This window comes from Anas acuta, chromosome Z (genome assembly GCF_963932015.1).
Source record: "Anas acuta chromosome Z, bAnaAcu1.1, whole genome shotgun sequence".
NCBI lineage: Eukaryota > Metazoa > Chordata > Aves > Anseriformes > Anatidae > Anas > Anas acuta.
In genome coordinates, this window is record NC_089017.1 from 9,102,140 (window position 1) to 9,119,215 (window position 17,076).

A 17,076-nucleotide genomic window follows, 5' to 3' on the forward strand; every position below is an offset into this window, starting at 1 on the left:
AAAGCGGACAAGCAACTTTTCTTGGAAATGGCAAATGAATAAAATAGAGAGAGGCGACAGTCTGAAATTGTGCTTTGAGATGCTTAGGATGAATACTGAGAATACTTCTTCTCTAGAAGGAAAGTACAGTGCTAGAACAGGTCACCTAGGAAGGTTTTGAAATTGCCATTCTTGAAGGTTTTCCAGGCAGATGAATGCCTGCTTTGAATGGGAGTTGTATTATGGCCAGTTTGTTCGGACACTTTAAGGCAAGTGCAGATGCTCTGTAAAAAGAATATACATAATTCAAAATAAAGCAGTTACTTGTTGGCTAACACACACAAAAGCTAGCTAGGGTTTAATGAGCTGTTAGACTAAGCATTACTATGCCGGCATGCCTAAGAAGCCTTTGCAGGGCAGGAAGGCATGAAGAAGAATGGGAAGGGTCACTTCCCATGGCTCCCTGGACAGGATTCTCAGCATTGCCCAGTTGTTACCCTCCACCAGCTCCATCAACAATGATGATAAGACATATTGTTTCCCAGCTAATCCCAGACTAGACTGACTAGCCTTCCCCAGGTGATTTTTCCTTTTGGGATTTTATAACTGTTCATGCTGGTGTTTTCCCTCCTGAATCCTTGAACTGCCATTGATCTCATGTCAACAGCCCTGTTTCTTTCTGTATTTCTTCCTTATCTCTCTACAAATGTTCTCACAACTATCTCATAGCAGTCTGAGTTAAGGTTATGCAGCTGTGTCATATCAGAGCAGGGCTGTGGACACATGTATGTGAGCAACTGTACATCCAAGAGTGGGTGGGGGAAATTCAGAGCTGAAGTTAAAGAGAAAAAGGATCTCAGGCTGGAATGGATGTCTTTGTCTGTGCCTTCACAATCTACATTTATATGATTCAGTATACAAAGAACTTTGGGACCTAACTTGGGACAAGTTTTTTAACAAGTTTTTTAGACATTGTAACACTGTACATTGAAGTGCCAGATTTAACTGTGTGCTTTTCTATTATATTTCAGTTTTCCTGCCTCAAATATGAAAAATCTGGCAACTTGTTTTTTGAAATACTCTATAAATTCTTTATAAATATTATTCTGTAACTTGTTAGATATTTAGATACTAAACAGTACCCTGAACTGATCAGTACCTAGACAGCAGTGAGAAGACAGTTTAGAAGTATGGTGCATTCAGAAAGGATAAGCTACTACATTGCTAATGCTAGAATTCCTAGATTATGTGGATCAGTGTGGAAAAACAACATCAGTCGTAACTGCTGCTACCCAGTCAGGTGAGAGGAGGTTTAAACTTGTAATCCACAGCGGAGTTGAAATGATTAAGGTGCCATTAAAAATATTAGCAGATTTTTTAACATGTATCTCCAGTAAAGGCCTAAAAGAAGAAACACTTTCAATTGCAGACCTGGGGTCTTAAAGCAGAAAATGACATATATTATCTTTAAAATAGTATGTATAATTTTTTCCACCCCTACACTGAAAGGCCAAAAGGAGTTCAATTACACCTATTCAAAATTTAAAAACACACTAGAACAAAGCTGTCTTAGTTTATTTCCTTCAGTTTTCATTATACGATATGCCATTTTTCCTGCCAGTTTAATGTATGAACCTCCCATGTTATATTTATTGCATATTATTCAAAGCCTACTCTCACATATAGAATTGACAAATTTTCAGTATGCTTTTCTAATTATACTATCTAAACACATTAGAAGACAGAATTTATTAACTTATTTATTAACTTTATGAAGTTGCTAATGAGCATAAGGGAAAAAAAAAATGGAAAGAGAAGAAACACGTCAGAATTTTGGCATCTGATCTTTAGACATCTGTGACTTGAATTTTCAGTAGAACTATGCAGTTAGATGACCTTTTGTGTACTTAACCCCTCTGCATTCTGATGGAGCAGTAGATGTTTAGTACTAGTACTACTCCAAACATCCATGTGGGCAATGCAAAATCAGTAACCAGTGACCATCTATGACAAGTTCAGTTTACATGACTCACCATGTGCAGGAACTCTATGGGCAAAATAGATGTAATTCTCCAGAGCGACACTGAGGAATAAGACTGTTCTCTCACAGGAGATCATTTGCTTGACTATAAAAAAAAAAAAAAAAAAAAAAAAAAAAAAAAAAAAAAAAAAAGGAAAGAAAACCTGACTAAAGCAGCAGGGTATTACTTAATAGTGGGTGGGGAACATCCCTCTGGAGAACAATTCAGAAGAAAATGATCAGGGTGCCTTAGTGCAACATGTTGACAGCTTATGAAAAGAAGGTAAACTATGTATAAGGAGGTAGAAAAGTAATACTGGGTGTGAAGACTTCTCAGTCCACATCCTACTGAGAGAAAAGTAACCAAGGTCCAAGAACTGGTGACAATCAGGAGTGCAATGAAAACTGACAGAATGCCTGAATAAAGTTTAACCTATAAAAGCAGCTTAGGAAAAAGTTACCAAGAGACAGAAGACTTCTTTTACTTAAAACTGCTACAAACCGGGGAAACCTTCACTTTGAACACACTGAGAAGGACAAGTGCTAGGCTTGAAGGAAGCCTTCTGACGGTTCAGTCACGCGATGGAAGTGGTGACCCAGCGAGCCTGGGGCACGTCCTTCTCTGAACACCTCACACCGTGCCAGTTGTGCTCATGAAGCACCGGGAAATGGATGTGGAGAAAGACTCATCTCCCTCCCGTGGCGTGGAGAGAGTAGAGTTCGGCCTGATGAACCACACCCTTCACCAAACCCTGGTTCCTCAGCAGGATTTTGGGCAGACAGCTGGAGGAACCGTGCGGGCTGCTGCCGAACCCCCAGCCCTGGCCAGCCCAGGAGCCGCGGGGACACAGCCCCTCATGGCGTCCCCTCGAGGAGCGCGAAGATGGCGGCGAGCCCTGAGGAGCTGAGGGAGGCGGGACCCGCCCGCCTCCGGGAGGGCGGCCAGGGGAGCCCGGCCGTGCTTCCCGGAGCCAGGAGGAAATTCCTGAGGCGCTCCTCACCCAGCCTGCCCGCGGAAGGAGGGGCCGCCCTGCCCCGCTTCGCCGTCGCCCTTCCCGGCACGTCCTGCCGGGGGTAGACGTGTTCCCCCCCGGGGTCCTGAGGGAGCTGCAGGTGAGTTGTACCGGGCTCCCCCTCTCCCTCCCAGCAGCCGGCCTCGCTGAGGGGGTTCACCCCTTCCCCGCCGCCTTTTTCGGGAGCAATTTCATCATTTTAGGGGTTCGGCGGCTCCCCGCTATTCCGGCCGCCCCAAAACGGGCTTCAGCGCCTGCCGCTCCCCCGCCACCGGAGCCAGGAGGAGCGGGGATGCCGCCGCTGCCCGCCTGCCTTCGGAGCCCGTCATGAAGCACCCCAGGGCAGCGCGAGCAAACACCGTGGGTTCCTGTCAGCTCCACCGTGGTCGGTGTGGCCGGGCTGTTTTGGGGCGCAAACTTTCCGTCCTGCTTTTTTATGTAGACTTCTTGTGGCAGGGCTGGCTGCTGCTCCCGCAGCTCCTCACACTGCGAGCAAACCGTGCCTGCAGTGCTCGGCGAGATGCGGGCTGTGGCAGCCCAGGTGTCAGAGAGAGCTTACGGCTCCGTGTCCCTGTCTAACGCTCCCCTTTAAACTTTCCTGGATCATAGGAACTGAGAAAAAAGCCCCCGTTTTTCCTCCCCGGTTTAATTAGATTTTTGTTTGGATTTCAGCCCTCGTGGGACAAATCCGAAGTAATGTTTTCCTGTTCTGGCAAAGCTCTTCGGAAGAACAACATCAAAGAGCTTTCTCTGTATCAAAATACGGGAGATAAAGTTATCCCTAAGTAATGAAGTGATTGTATGCGTATCAGACCTTAATTATATAAAATCCTTTCTTCCATATGCAGCTTTTTAAATCTTGTTGTTCACTCATGGAAATCTCAAAGGCTTTTTAGGAGCTTTCAGTGTCTTATAAGCAGTTATATTTTCTGCAAATAAGAATAAGCTAAGTGTTATTGAAACTATCTTTAAAATTACTTGGAGGAAGAAGACTTGAGTGCAAGGACTAAAAGCACTGTTCATCTGCTGTGGAATTAGATCTCAAATATTCACTTTTTTTTTTTTTTTCCAGAATTGTTGCAAATCACATTTTGTATAAACTGTGTGACATTTATTTTAAAGAATGAGCTGTTTAATTGCAGGATGCTTTGGCAGATGCTACTTTACCAAAACTCACAAAGTTTCAGATGATTCGACACTGCTCCCTGCTTCGAGGGCAAGTAAAGCTGCCAGAGTCAGATGTCAGCTCTGTGCTATTCATTTGCAAGGGAGGATGTGATATTGGGGATTGCAGAGTCAGGAGAGCAGCAACACACTTCAGTCCAGGGTCTTTGTACAAATCGTTTACAAATCTTTGTACAAATGCTTACATCATTCTAGATCTTTTTGGCACGTATCTAGTTATCTGTCTAAGAGAAAAAAATGCCTGCAGGGGATGAGTTAGTCCTCTCTACAGCTGCCTCTTTCTCTCTGCTGGCTACGGAAGGAGCTTATAATGATAGGTTTTGATGCTAAACATATCAGTTCTGATAGTGACCTAGTGTTGCCTGGCAAGGATTGTGGTTCCTGTCCTTAGTCTGTTTTTTCTGCTAAATAGGACTTAGAATAGGACTATATGATGAAAAATGTTGTATGAATCCAAATGTTTGTTATTAGTGCATTTGCGTCAGTGACAGTCCTCTTCCACATCTGGTTTGGGAAAATTTGATTGATAGTGCTCATGGTTTAGTGTCTCTGTCTAATACTCTCCTTTAAACTTTTCTGGATCATAGGGACTGAAAGTGTTTCTTTTCCCAGCCTGTGTACAAGCTTTGGCTCATTTCAGGATTTGGGTTGTAGGTGGCAGCTGTCTTAAACAAGCAAAGGATGGCTGAGAAATTAAAGTTGTATGAAGCATGATTTGGAATATGTGACGTGACAAAGACAAGGCAGATCAAATCTATGGTGAATTAATAGAAGGGACCTCCCTTTCTTAGACACACGTGTATTCCAGGCACTGCAGCAGTACATGCACCATACAGCTCCAGCTCCCTGCCGCCGGCTCATGAATGCCATGACCCTGATCCTGAAAGAGGTTTCAGTTGAATTTTGGTGCTTTAGTGCCTTGGAAGAGAGGTTTGTCAAAATGTTTATCTTAAGCATATTTACGAGATGAATAATTGGAATTTCTTTTTCCTCTTTTCCATGGAATCATGAAAGCATTGGCCAGCAAGGGACTTACAGCAATCATCTAAACAAACTTTTTTCTCTGAAGAAGAAACATTTTAACTAAAGATATTTATTTAGACTATTTGCAAATTACCTGCAGGAAGAGATTTTATCTCTTCCTAAGGTAATTTGTTCCTGTGTTGTCTCCACTTCTCCACTTCTTGAGTGATTGCTTGCAGTTGTCAGTTCTCTGAACAATTCCTGTTGCTGCATAATATTATTATGGTTGCTTCCAGGTCTCCAAAATGTTCTGCGCTACTGATAAATCTATCAGGATTGATTACTGGGGAGTCCTGAATCCATTTGTACCTGTCTTATTACACCTCAGGTTACTTGGCAAGGGAACTTTTCCCATAGAAGGGTTACAAGTAGAATATGTATTCAAGAGTTGGAAAAAACTATCAGTGGTGCAGGCTACAGTCCGACAAGACACCTGTCTACTTTGTTTCCTGCACAGAATTTTTAGAAGGGCAACAAGAAAGGGGGGGTAAAATGAAAAATTTCTTGTGCAATTAACTTTTGTAGCTCTGACAGATCATTTTGTGCCCAATCATCCTCAGCCTAAGGCTTAGTATTATCCCTGATTTTATAGATCATTTCACATGTTGTTCCAGTAATTCGATTTCATCACAGAAATGAGAACTAGAGATACTGTTGCTAATGCTGGTGAAGAATTAGAGTGGACTGGGGAAGCTGGCAGACTACTTAGCTAAATTGTCACTGATACAGTGCTGCCTAAGAAAGTCAGAGGGGTGAAACAGAAAAGTTTGCTTAAAGCTTGTGTAGTTTTAAGCCAACAGATAACACTTGAAGATGTGTACTGCAGTGTAGAGAAAGTACATTGCAGTACAGAGAAAGTCACTGTCATCTGCTTTTGCTTTGTGTCCCTTGGAAACACCAGGCATTCTGTGGACCACTGCCTCTCCTTCCCATCTTAAAGCAAAACCAAGAAAAAACATGACTTTTTTTTTGCATGTGTTTATTTTGCATGTGTTTTGGGGAGTGGGCTGCATGCCATCTTGCTTTTTGCCTTGTCTCAGTAAGTTTTATTAGGTGCTGTCTTGCTAAAAGTCATTTTTAATTTAAATGCATCTATTCGTCTATGCTTTCTTTTGGCATCCAGACATCTATGAGGCCTGGTGGCTCCTGGCTGAGAGCATTCATGTGATTCTCTTCCAACAACCTTCACTGCACAGAGTAAATTTTCCTAGGTCACCAATAGCAGTAATTTAATCTTCTTTGCTTCCATTTGCGTATTTCCGTGAGGAAGGAGAGAGGTGGATGAGGAAAGTAGAGCATAAGCAACGAGAGAAAGAACTGAATGGAACAGGTGAGGGGTAAAGAAATCAGCAGGGTGACTGTAGAATGAAGACCAGTAGAAGAAGTTTTCATAAGAAAATTACATTTGAAAACAGGTTAGCATCTCATGTATAAGGATGTTCCTTATACATGATCCCTATTCATTTCATACATTTCATGCATAAGGATGTTCCTTTTTTTTTCTTTCATTTTGGTTTCTTTCTGAGAACCTCTTTAGAACATTGGTTTGCATTGTAGTCAAATGTATTGTCTAAGCATAAGTATACTTTTCTGCAAGTACGGTAAGTATGTAAATCAGTAAATAGAAAATATTTTGAAGAAAAATGTTTTTGTTTTTGTTTTTTGTTTTTGTGTGTGTGTGTGTGTGTAAAATTGAAACAAACTAATGTGGCATTATTTTTCTAAAATAAATGATAACAGGCTTATCTTAATTTTTGTGTATATTATGTTATATTCACATTACAGAAGTGGCTCATAGTGTAATTTTTTTAATATATACTTTAAACCTCCTTTATGTTATCTGAGACCAATGTTTCACTTCAAGTGTAAATACAAAATCTAAGGGCCTGATTGTGTCATCTTTTTATTGAGTCATGCTTCAAAGTACTGTGGAACTTTTGTGAAACTATTCAGAATTCCTCACCAGTGAGACCCAGTGTCCATCTGAAGATGCAAGTTAATTTGTATAAACACAGAATAGTAACTGTGTAGGCACAGAGTAAGACGTCAGAGAGCAGAATTGTAACAGAATCATCAAATGGTTCGGTGGCTCTTTTAAGAGTCTGTTCACTGTCTTTTTTGTTAAGAGTTCTGGAAATTGGGGAAAGTCCCTGAGGACTGGAAAAAGCAAGTGTTATATTCACAAAATGGCAAGAAAGCAAACCTAAGAAACTGCAGTCTGGTCAGCCTCACTTCAGTCTCTGGGACTACTGGGAAGCAAGTCTTTCTGAAAGCCATTTCCAGGCATGTAAGGGAAAAGACAGTGTTTGGGAACAGATGCCATGGATCTACTAAGGGGAAGTCAAACATGAATGACATGATTTATTTCCCATGTTGAAATGGCTGGCTCTGTGGACAAGGGCAGAACAGTGGATGTTAATGATTTTTTTCACAGTATATATGTGTCCAAATTAAAGCAATAGATTGGTAGACTACTATTTGGAGGCAAAAACTGTCTGGACGGTTAGGCTAAAGGATCAGTTCTTCAAAGTCAATGTCTGGTAGACATTTGGAGTGGTGCCCTATTGAGCCAGTGCTACTTAACGTCTTTATCAGTGCTCTGGACAGTGAAATGAAGTACACCTTTAAATAGTTGGCAGATGACACCAAATTGATGCAAGTAATTGATACTCCATCAGGTAAGTATGCAATTTATAGGGACCACAACAACCAGGATGAACTGGGCTGACAAAACTTAGGAAATTTGGCAGAGACAGGTGCAAACTCCTGCTGGCTGGATTTGGAGGGAGCAGGGCAGTCAGGGAGCTGAGAATAGTCACACAGCAAAAACAGACCTGCTGCATGTTAGTCAGCAGTGGGCTTCGGTGGCAAGAGTGGGTCACCATGTACTGGGCAAGAGCATTGTACTCGGCTCTGGTGAGGCTGCACCTAGAGTACTGTGTTCAGTTTTGGGCCCCTCGCTACAAGAAGGACATGGAGGTGCTTGAGCAGGTCCAGAGAAGGGTGATGAAGCTGGTGAGGGTCTGGAGAACAAGTCCTACGAGGAACGGCTGAAGGAGCTGGGCTTGTTCAGCCTGGAGAAGAGGAGGCTCAGGGGCGACCTTATCGCTCTCTACAGGTACCTTAAAGGAGGCTGTAGTGAGGTGGGGGTTGGCCTGTTCTCCCACGTGCCTGGTGACAGGACAAAGGGGAATGGGCTTAAGTTGCGCCAGGGGAGTTTTAGGTTGGATGTTAGGAAGAACTTCTTTACCGAAAGGGTTGTTAGACACTGGAACAGGCTGCCCAGGGAAGTGGTGGAGTCACCATCCCTGGAAGTCTTTAAAAGACGTTTAGATGTAGAGCTTAGGGATATGGTTTAGTGGGGACTGTTAGTGTTAGGTCAGAGGTTGGACTCGATGATCTTGAGGTCTCTTCCAACCTAGAAATTCTGTGATTCTGTGATAGTCAGCAGGTAAAGTAAAGTGGTTATTTCCTTTTATTTGGCACTTGTAGTGCCACATCTGTGTCCAGTTTGAGGCTCCTGATATGATGACGATCAACACACTGGACAGAGTCCAGCAGAGTGACCAGGAGGGCTTGGAGGCTGGAGCACACGTAGGAGGAGTAGCTGCAGGACCTGAGTTTGCTTAGGCTTGAGAAGAAAAAGCTAAGGGCAGCTCTAACCGTTGTCCTCACTCAACTAATGGGAAATCATGGAGAAGAAAAAAATAAGCCTTTTGCAGAAAGACAAGAGGAATCAGTGCAAATTGTAGAAAGGAAAATTCAGTTTAAATATACAGGGAAAAAATATTCTCATAGGTGCACTGGAACAAGGTGTCTAGGGGAGCTGTGTCATCTCCATCCTTGGAGTTCTTCAAAACTCAGTTGTATGAATGGCTCTGGTTCTAGAGAAAAGCTGTTTCAAAATTGTTTTGATGACAGAAGTAACTAGAAAAGAAAAAGTATTCAAACTGTGTGTCTGCTGTCCATATTCAAAATCTCTGGCATGAGAGCTTCTTGTTCTTAACCTGCGGTTCTTGGAAGCAAATGTCACAGGCATTCCAGGCTGGAGTGTGGTGGCAGCACATGACTTCTCTTAAGGTTCAAAGAAAAGAGTCAATAGAGATTCATTCCCAGAAGAAGAACTGTGGCATACGAGTGAGGAATTCCTCAAAGAACATTGCTCCATAACTTTTCAGATCAGCAAGTAGACAACCAAGTTATTTGGCAAAACGATGGTTGTGACATTGCCACTTTTCTTGTGGCATTTGGAAGTAGCTCAATGGTTCTCAGAGGCAGCACTTTGCCTGTTTTAGGGTGGTGAATTTAGATATCTGAAAGCATTCCCTGAGTACTGTACTCCACTTCCTTTGTTATTCAATTGCTTTCACTTTTGGCAAAGATGCAGTTAATCACAATACTATTGTGTTTTTTTTTTTTTTTTTTCTTTGAATGACATTGATGATGTGTTTTCTGCAAATATTTTGATTCTCTTTTAATCTTTTTTAACTTAGACACTTTTTAAATGGTTGCTTTATAACAGTATTTAATTATTGATATTACAGAGTAAGCGCTTGACATTTGTTGGTTGCAATTACTGTACATGATTAATTTGTTCAACATGAGCAGAAGTTTGTGCATCAAGATGACTTAGGTAAAAATATTACTCATATTTCTTTTATGAGTACAGTAAAGGACTGTTTCTCTCTCTCTTTTTTTTTTTTTTTTAATAACTTCTTAATTATTTTATTATTTCAATACAAGTCATATTCTCTTTTGTTAGAGAATTTCAAAGCTTTTTCCATGGTAATTTGTTTAACAGCTACAATGTTGCACTTCATCATAGTTTACTTTACAGTGTTAAATGAGACCATTAACACAGGGAATAGTGAAAAGCATTGTAAAATTCCAAATATGTTTATATGCCAATGGTCATTTATTATAATTCACTTTCCTTTAGTAGAGTACAGTATTTGTAGTGTGCAGCAATAGAAATGAGATAGAATGTGTCATCAGTGAACCGGTAGTGTAAATGACCAGAGAGAGGTAGTTAAATTAGACAGATACTTCAGTACAGTAGCTGACAATGCCTCTGTACAGCAGGAAAGGATATATATATTTTTTTTTTTCCAAATAGGAAGTAGTTTAACGAGTACTCTACTGCATTTTGACTTCCACAGTACTTTCCCATTGGATGTAGTTTTTAGGTGATATGTGACAAATAGGTCAAACAGATTTGTGTCCAAACCCAAAGATGTTTACAAAATCAAAATGTCCTGTGGGACCACGTTTTCTTCACACTGATATAATTAGGTGAGGAGTTACTCCCCTGAACCTAACTGAGTATGCTTGCTTGAAATTGGTCTTAGGGTACGGTCAACTCAATTGCCTTTAAAGGCCATTTAGTTATTTATTATCATTATTATTATTTTTGATTTCCTGAGAAAGGGTGTGCAAGATTTGGCTTTGTATTCATTTCCTATAATTCAAAATAAAAACAATGTACTGAAGAGTTTTCAGAATTTTTAGCACGATCTACTTTAGGAAAACTTTCTATGCCACTTAACCTGCCATTCTGCTGCGTAGCAAAAAGCCAATCTACAGTGGTTATTTCAACGAGATGTATCAAATGATTTTTCCTTTTAGATATTAAATTTGATCAGCTCATTTAAAAAAAAAAAAAAAAAAGTCAAACTTTGAGAATTCATGAAGAAGCTGATTGCCTGTAGCTCTTGGAACACTCTTAGGTGCAATGTGAATTAAGTGTGAGTACTCAAAGCTATGTAGATTCTTATTCATGTTGATTTTAGTGTTGTCCAAATACTCTTGAAGATATGGGCAAGAAAGACTGCAGACGTGCATACATTAAGGAAGGCAACTCTCACTATTTATATATGGGGACATGTGAAACATCTGTTCTTATGAGGAGAAAGTTGGGGCACACTCTAGCAAGGATACTTAAGGCTCCTGTACTCAACTCATCCACGTTTTCCCTTTGACCTTAAGAAGCTGTCAGAAAAAGGTTTGAATCTTTTACCTCAAGCCATCAGAGAAATTCAGGGCTTTCCAAAACCACAGTGAATCTAAGGCAGGATCGTTGAAGTTTCTGCAGCTCTGAGGTAATAAATTGGAGATTTTCTTCCAGGAAGAAGTTCTGGAGTAAATTCCTGGCACTTCTGAAATTAGCAAATATTCTGTCCTTGGCTTTTGTGGGGGCAGAAGGTTATTCTGGTTATCTTTCCTGCTAAGCAGTTTCTACTTCTGTTATTAAAGTTAACTCTCTGTATCAATATTCTGCACAGCTCCAGAAATGTAGTGTGGAAACCATAAGTTAGAGATAACTGTATCCAATAGTCCTGTTCCTGTTATTTGTACTTCTGTACCCTCTGAGTGCTTTTAACCATACTGCTGCTGAACGTTTGCCTCTCCCTTCCACATGGTGCAATGTGCAGGCAATGTTTATGTTTTATGAGGTCTGACATGGTCAGTCCCTCAGGACAGCTCTGAACTGTGCAAGTCAGAGTTTCATCCTGTCATAGTGTGAAAGGTGCTAAGACTTCAACACAGGTATTTCAACTCCAGCCTAACTGTAGCCCTCCATATAGTGTCCTGCTTGCTGGCAAAGGGTGAGACCATGCTCGCCAAAGCATGGATTCATCATCATCCAAGCTTCTTGGCAGGGCAGAAACTGGAAGACCTTTTGCACCTCTGATATTTCTTTTTTCCTTTTTAGAGTGGATTTCTCATTTCTTGCACAAGAGGAAAGCCAAAAATACATCAGGACAAACTTTAGTTTTAACATTCCTTGAGAACATGTGGAGGAAAACCATATTTGTGTGTGGTTGTGTTTTATTTCTTTAGATTGAATTGAACTTTTAAAGCATGATGTATTTTTCACCACACTGTAACCAGGTTCTAAAAAATAAGAGTTGTTTGTTTGTTTGTTTGTTTTTATTCCTTATCTTTCTTTGTCCATTCTTCCTGAATGTCTCACAAACAGCCTGGAGTGTTGTGTGGTTGGGTTTTTATTTACTTATTTTATTTATTTTATTTACTTATTCTTACATGCAGCAATAGTATCTGAACAGTTGTCTAGCATATATTTTTCCTAAAAGAAACACATAAATAGAAATATCTTCTTTCCTGTTAGGTCGTGTGCAGGAAAAGGCAGACGAATGATGAATCACTTCATGATTCTGGCAGTACTGCTCCCCCTAAGGACTTGCCACACTGCATACTCACAGCAAGGTAAATGCCTTTTTCATTTGGAAGCTACCTTGAACAACTGGAGCTTTGGACTTGCTCATTTGTAACTCTCCTATGATTAAGCAACATGTTACATGACTAATCAAATCATTCATTTTGTTACAGAGATGAAGCAACTTTAAAAACTACCATGGAGTTGTAACTCCATGCAAAATTTCCCATTGAATCAATTACTTGCAATGCCGCAAAGCCAGATTGTATTTATATATCTGTTCCCACTCTCTCATATGATTTTAATCCGTGCTTAGTCATCTTTAAATAATTATTCTTTGACAGCTTTTATGCTTTCCTACATCTTCCCTTCACTTTCACTTTCCCATCTTTCTCATCTGTGAAAACATTAGGCCTTACATGGGCTCTTTCCTAGTCGTACCTATAAAACTCAGGACCACATTTTTATTTCATACACTTCACATCTGCATGTAATATGGAGAAAAAAATACTCATTTATTCCTATTCTGAAAGAACAAAGATGAATGTATGAATGTAAGGAATTTTCCAGAAGGTTGTGTATTTTAAGGTAAAACTGTTGCTTGTATGCTTGCTACTGGCAGTACTATTGGATGTTTTCCATTTAAAGGAAAAAAATAATGAATATTTTTATTGGATATTTTTATTCCTCACAATAGAAATCATACTGTCTTAACTGAGTTAAGAGATAGAGTTTTTTGATATTTATTATTATTATTATTTTGTATGATTGTACTTAGTATCATACAAAAGAGGTGACATACGTATTTCAGATTTTTTTCCCTTCTCCTCTTTCCATTGTTGAAATATGTATGTTCACACTGCATTCCAGCAAGGTGCCAGTTACTTAGTTACCAATACACCTAGGGTGGTAAACCATTGCAATGCAGGCAAGTCCAAACAGTTACTGTGTTACAATAACTAAGTCACTTGTTTTCACATGCTGTTTTTCAGGAGTAAAATTAGTCTCTGCTGTTAATCATAAAGCTATTCATGTCGTCTGAGTTAGCTTTCAGTTAAAACAAGTCATAAAATGCCTTGATTATATAAATTTCCTAGGCGGAGAAGGTTACAACTGTGAATGCTGCAAACATTTCTACATGCACAAATTATACTGCAGAAGTCTTTATTTCCCAAATTGTAATTCAGTGGTGTTCAAGATCTTGGACTCTAGAAAAATTCATGGCTATATTGTTTGTGCTTTTTATTGGTACTGTGTGTGAGCCCTGACTGGTGACCATCTTAAGTTCTGTGAGGTCATCCAAATAAAAGGAGATAATGGAGGGACACTTGTGCAGATGGAGAAAAGAAAACAGAAACCAATGAGAGCTTTGTTTTGGGCAAAGTAATTAAACTTGGCAGGTAGGTCTCCATGGTGTGAAACAGGATGAGATTTTTAGCTTGAACAGAAAGATGCATATGGAGAGAAGAGAGGGAAGCACATCATCAGTGTAATAAGCACAGTAGTGGCACTTACACCTAGAGTTACCCAGAGGAGAGGAAACTCAGTAGATAAGCAAGTCTTTCTCTTAATGGTGCACCCTGAAGGGGCAAGTAAAGGTGTGAGGGAACTACATCGTATTTAGTACTTGTCTTTTACAAAGAACCCGTAGTTTCAATAGCTAATTTTTGATCTGGTATACAGTAACTTTCTTCTGTCTGACTTCAAGGCATCTTACATTTGTTAAGAGATGAACTCTGGTATCTTAAGTGATTATGTTCTTTAATATGACCTCTGCAGGTCATGTTGTCCAACCTCCTGCTCAGTCTGGTCACCTAAAGCAGACCACATCCTTGTAGCTTTTGAATGTCTCCAAGGAGTTTCAGCTTCTCTGGCATTCCTGTTCCCATGCTCTGTCTCCCTCACAGTAAGGAATTGTTTCTTTATGTTGAGGAGGAACCTCCTGTGATCCAGTTTGTGCCCACTGCCTCTTGTCATGTCACTGGGCACTGCTGAATAGAGCCTGGCTCCATCTTCTGTACACTCTCCCTTCAGTTACTTGCATACATCGATAAGCTCATTGCTGAGCCTCCCTTTCTCCAGTGGTCCAAGCACTCTGAGAATTTCTTCATATGACAGATGTTCCAGTCCCATAATCATCTTAGGGGCCCTTGGCTGGACTCTCTCCTGGACCTCCACTAAGTGTACATCTGCTAAAGGGGGAGTGCTCAGCTATTTTATTGTGACAAGACAAAGGCTTGGTTTCTTCCCTAGAGTAAGGAAAGACTGTCTTGTTCTGGCTCAGGTGAATTGTCATGAAAGAGCTGTGATGGAGACACAGGCAGATTATACAAATATGTTAGGTTTCAATTGCATAGCAATTGCACACAGCAATGCACACCAGTTTGAGTTCTGTGGAAGGAAGAGTTTAAAGCTGCCATAGAAGAACCCAGATTTACTTTTGTTTGAGGCAACCACAACAGCTTTGTCAAACTTTGGATTTATAAATCTTTAACTGAAAAAAAAAAAACAGTTATCAGATATCAGTATGTTTTTCTTTTTCACAAGCCTGTTGAATCAGTAGCATGCTTGACGTATGATCAAACCATGGTCAGGTCTTAAAAATTACTTAGAACTTACGTGAACTGTTGTCCAGATAATTTCATCATGTATTTTGGCAAGCCCATTTACATACACAAAATAAAATCCCCTCAGAGCCTTCGTATATGTTGCTTCAGGTAACAGGGTGGTGAAGGTACAGGTAAGGCTGACCGAAAAGTAAGGCTGTGCCTTCTCAAAAGAACATAAGATACTCTGATTTCACAGTTAATTTTATGGCTCACTTCATTGCTTTGGTTCCCTGCTTGGCTCCGTGCCTGGTCAGTACTTGTCAGTGAAGCTAGAAAAATTTCGGTTTTCTGGTAAGACCTAGATTTGCTGCTCCTTCATCATTTAGGCAAGTGAAAATTATTCCAAGGCCCTCAACTTTGTTTACTCCATTCCAGACATCAGCTCATTATCACAGGTGCTGAATTTCCTCATGTGGTGTAAAACTGATGGCCATTTTTTAATTTATTTACTATTTGCCATTCAAAAGCAACTGCCAAGCAGCAGATAGTTTTTTAAGCACTGTGCCATAACCATGGCTAAACTAGAAATTTTACTTTTGCATGTGAAACATTTTAGCAGTCACCTTGCAGGAGACATTAATGCTGTCAAATCCTGCTGTCACATAATCACGTATGTTTGTCTTTTTGCAGTAACTATATACTAGAGCTGCAGTGAGAATTGACAGAGGAGGAAAATGCATGTGCATTGGTGGATGTGTGCATACTGTCTTGAAAACTTTTTAGGATACAACAGACCTGATTCTGAGACCCAGTGGTTGAACAATGAAACCTTGATTTCTCACTGATATTTCACTTCTTCCAAGAAGTGTTTTTGTTTTTGTATTTGTATTTGTATTTATTTTAATTTTTATAATTTTTGTGTAGTGGTGACAAAACAGATACCTGAAAAGAACAACCACTCATAAGCTCGAGGAGCCTTTCCTCTTCTGATAAGTAAAAGGAGTATAGTCTGACTTCTAACCTGTAGTTTACCTTGGGAATTAAACCCAGGCCCACAAAGTCCATTTGCATTAACTAGTTCAATATTCGTTACATCACAGAGTAAAAATGAGTCTGGATTTTCTTCCCTAACATTTAGAGGCTTGCTGTGTGTTGGAATTTCCTGGGATTTAGTCCCTGTTAGTGTACTGTGTTGTTGTTCTTCATTAGATTGTAAAGAGAAAGATTGATATTCTGATAAAGTAGCTAATAAATTGAGGGCATAATGAAACTAAAGAGCACACCCAAAATAATGATGGGGGGCTATTGAGTAGATTCAGGAGCCTTGTTTTAGCCTTCTGATGCCTTACGATGAAAGATTATAACTGATTTTGATATTAAGAGCAGGGGCCTTGATCCTCCTGTGTTCCAGTTTGTGCCCATTGCCCTTCATTGCGTTCCTTTGCCTTTCCTAATGACTCCCAAAAAAGGGTAGTGTGGAAATTTTCAGTCTTTTGCAGCTTACCAACATTTGAAGGACTAAGGCATACATAAACATTAATATTTTTGTGTCCTTTTTGTGCTGCTAGGATCCCTTATGTTTCCTGTAACATACTTTAACGTTTCCAAGGATTTGGCTCTTCAGCATCTGCTTGTGGAATGGGATGTTGACAAGACAGCGCATGATGCTGAACTAGCAATGTCTTTTGAAATACAAGTCCATCGAGCAGATGAAGCTACGGTGTGGACAGTAAGTGTTTTATTTAATTATTTATTTATTCAAGATATATTAGATATTTGCATTACAAAAGAAACCAAAGGAAAATCATATGCTCAGGTGCATATACAGATCTCTCTGCCTCAGGTTTATGACTTACTACACAGTATCTCCAAAACTGTACTAGAAGTACGTCCATATTTCACTAGGTGACAGACTTGGTTTAATGTTATGTCCAGTTTTTGTGAAAACAAAATATTGTCTCAATTGAAGAGGTAATTTCCACATGAGCAGAATATAGCTATGCCTTGTGTATCTTTATTTAGAGGCTGTGGAGGGCAGACTTAGGAGATCTAAATCCCTTCCAAGGTGCAGGTCCCCTAAGCAGCCTCCCAGAAAAAATCTTTCTTTCCTCCTGAAGGCAGGCATTTTTG

At 40.1% G+C, this 17,076-nt stretch overlaps 1 protein-coding gene across 7 annotated transcripts in view; it reads left to right on the plus strand.

Annotated features, from left to right (window-relative positions):
- The first annotated feature begins 2,954 nt into the window (after nucleotides 1-2,954).
- The window catches only part of LOC137848625 (oncostatin-M-specific receptor subunit beta-like), a 33,283-nt gene continuing 19,161 nt past the window's right edge, over nucleotides 2,955-17,076 (plus strand). For 2 of the 7 annotated variants that reach the window (XM_068667886.1, XM_068667890.1), the window contains exons 1-4: nucleotides 2,959-3,112; nucleotides 6,491-6,635; nucleotides 12,350-12,447; nucleotides 16,515-16,675. In XM_068667886.1, the coding sequence (XP_068523987.1) occupies nucleotides 6,586-6,635; nucleotides 12,350-12,447; nucleotides 16,515-16,675 (309 nt within the window). In that variant the 5' untranslated portion in view covers nucleotides 2,959-3,112; nucleotides 6,491-6,585. Of the gene's footprint in view, nucleotides 3,113-5,211; nucleotides 5,345-6,486; nucleotides 6,636-12,349; nucleotides 12,448-13,662; nucleotides 13,798-16,514; nucleotides 16,676-17,076 lie in introns of those variants that run through there. The other 5 variants (XM_068667889.1, XM_068667888.1, XM_068667887.1 and 2 more) reach the window with 5 other exon arrangements.